General features: G+C 40.0%; 1 protein-coding gene across 2 annotated transcripts in view; it reads left to right on the forward strand.

Moving 5' to 3' along the window:
* Positions 1–1,661, forward strand: part of CTSC (cathepsin C) — a 41,246-nt gene extending 39,585 nt beyond the window's left edge. Inside the window, exons 7-8 of one of the 2 annotated variants that reach the window (XM_023511628.1) lie at positions 500–1,045; positions 1,208–1,661. In XM_023511628.1, the coding sequence (XP_023367396.1) occupies positions 500–1,002 (503 nt within the window). In that variant the 3' untranslated portion in view covers positions 1,003–1,045; positions 1,208–1,661. Of the gene's footprint in view, positions 1–499 lie in introns of both variants that reach the window. The other variant, XM_012803836.2, reaches the window with a different exon arrangement.
* The last annotated feature ends 739 nt before the right edge of the window (positions 1,662–2,400 follow it).

Here is a 2,400-nt window from a genome sequence, read left to right on the forward strand (position 1 = left end):
GGGGGGGGGGGGGGGGGGGACAGCTTGAGGCTCTGTCTAAAAAAAAAAAAAAGAGTGGAAGAAAAAGTATCCAATGTATTTGTCTTACTATGAAACCAATTTATAGCTTTCTTATGAAAGCTATAACCCAATTATAGCCCAAGAAGAAGGGGAGAAGGAGAGGAGGAGAGTGGAGAGGATGGGTGAAGGGAGAGTAATTGGTGGGACCACACCTATGGTGCATTTTATAAGGGTACATGTGAAATTTACTAGGTGTAGAATATAAATGTCTTAACATAATAACTAAGAAAATTCCGTGAAGGTTATGTTGACCAGTTTGATGAAAGCATTTCACATTGTATGTAAAACCAGCACATTGTACCCCATGATTGCATTAATGTACACAGTTGTGATTTAATAATAAAAAGAAAAGCAGAGAAGAAAAATAGGAAGTAGAACAGTTTTTTTCTGTGCCCTTTTCTAATAAGAATTAACCACCATGTGTGTTATTCATTCTCAGGCTGTGAAGGTGGCTTCCCATACCTCGTTGCAGGAAAGCATGCCCAAGATTTTGGCCTGGTGGAAGAGGCCTGCTTCCCCTACACAGGCACTGATGCTCCATGCACAATGAAGGAAGGCTGCAGGCGTTACTACTCCTCCGAGTACCACTATGTGGGAGGTTTCTATGGGGGCTGCAATGAAGCTCTGATGAAGCTGGAGCTGGTCCACCATGGGCCCATGGCAGTTGCTTTTGAAGTCTATGATGACTTTCTCCACTACCACAGGGGGATCTACCACCACACTGGTCTGACAGACCCCTTCAACCCCTTTGAGCTGACTAATCATGCTGTCCTGCTTGTAGGCTATGGCACCGACTCGGCTACTGGGATACAATACTGGATTGTTAAAAATAGCTGGGGCACTGGCTGGGGTGAGGATGGCTACTTCCGGATCCGCAGAGGCACCGATGAGTGTGCCATCGAGAGCATAGCAGTGGCCGCTACACCAATTCCTATGCTGTAGGGTATACCACCCGGTGATTCTCACTGATCACCTTCAATCACATAAGGGGATCGGTTTATTTACAGATGGGAGACTTAGGCTTGCCATTTCAGCTTACATGCAGATGGTTATAAAGAGTTTTTGTCATTAAAATTAAAGCCACCCTTAATTTTAATACACTTTCCTATCAATTGCTGGCCTTCTTTTTTCTAAGTACTCAACTAAATGAGAATTCTTTGGGAGATGGTAAGCTGTGAAGTAATGGATTTTGCTTAATCATTTGTAATTCAAACAGATACAATATTTTTTTAAAAAAAGAACTATGTGAAAATAGACTTATTTTTAAATTGTATCAATCACAAGAAAATGTGGCAATGATTATTAAAATGTTTTAAACTTTGTTTATAGATGTATATTATAAAGTTTGTGTGTTCTTGGGGAATAGTGATTATTGACTCTTTCCTTTGGATTCACTTCAGTTACCTGTGTAAGTACTTCTTCAAGAAGGAAAAGCATTGTGAGGATATTTCAATTAAAAAAAAACTATGAACTTTTAAGACAGGAAATATACAGTGAACCCTGTATCATTTGGAACATTTGAGCCAAAGGTCACAGGGAAAAGAAATTGGAATTTTGAATAAAATCCAGATACTCATTAAACTATTTTTTTTTATAATGTATACCTTGCATTTGGGAGTATTGGTTAGTCTCATTAGGTGAGCAGTAATGGGTTAATGAGTAGAATATTCATAGTTTAGATTTGTATAGATCTTTGAGGTCTGCCAGGAATATTTTACAGTGGTGTGATACATCTATTTAGTCTATGCTGAATAAACAGGTGACATCTATAGAAATGATGTAATGGGCCAGGTGCAGTGGCTTATGCCTATAATCTAACACTCTGGGAGGCCAAGGCAGGAGGATCTCATGAGCTTAGGAGTTTGAGATCAGCCTGAAGCAAGAGTGAGACCCCATTTCTGGTAAAAGTAGAAAAATTAACTGGGCATGGTGACAGGTGCCTGTAGGAGGCTGAGGCAGGAGGTTATTGTGAGCTAGGCTGACACCATAGCACTTTAGCCTGGGTAACAGAATGAGATTCTGTTTCAAAAGAAAAAGAAATGATATAGCAGGATTTAGGCAGTCAGAGCTCTAAGACATAAGCAAGAATCAAACCTTTTGCCACTGGAAGAAATTAATAGAGATTGTGCAACTTAACCTCTTTGCACAGATTGAAGTTTAGAATAGGCAAGTGACTTGGCCAAGGTCATACCACTGGTAAGTGGTAGAATCGTGATTAGAACCTAGATCCTTTAAATCTAGTTTTCTTTGAACACTTCAGAGTGAGGAGTCTCAGCCCTTCTCATCACAGTATCCCTAACCACCAGGAGTACTTGCTACATACTTAGAAATTTCACCTTG

This window comes from Otolemur garnettii, unplaced genomic scaffold (genome assembly GCF_000181295.1).
Source record: "Otolemur garnettii isolate 467f Iridium unplaced genomic scaffold, OtoGar3 scaffold00001, whole genome shotgun sequence".
NCBI classification, from domain to species: Eukaryota; Metazoa; Chordata; class Mammalia; order Primates; family Galagidae; genus Otolemur; species Otolemur garnettii.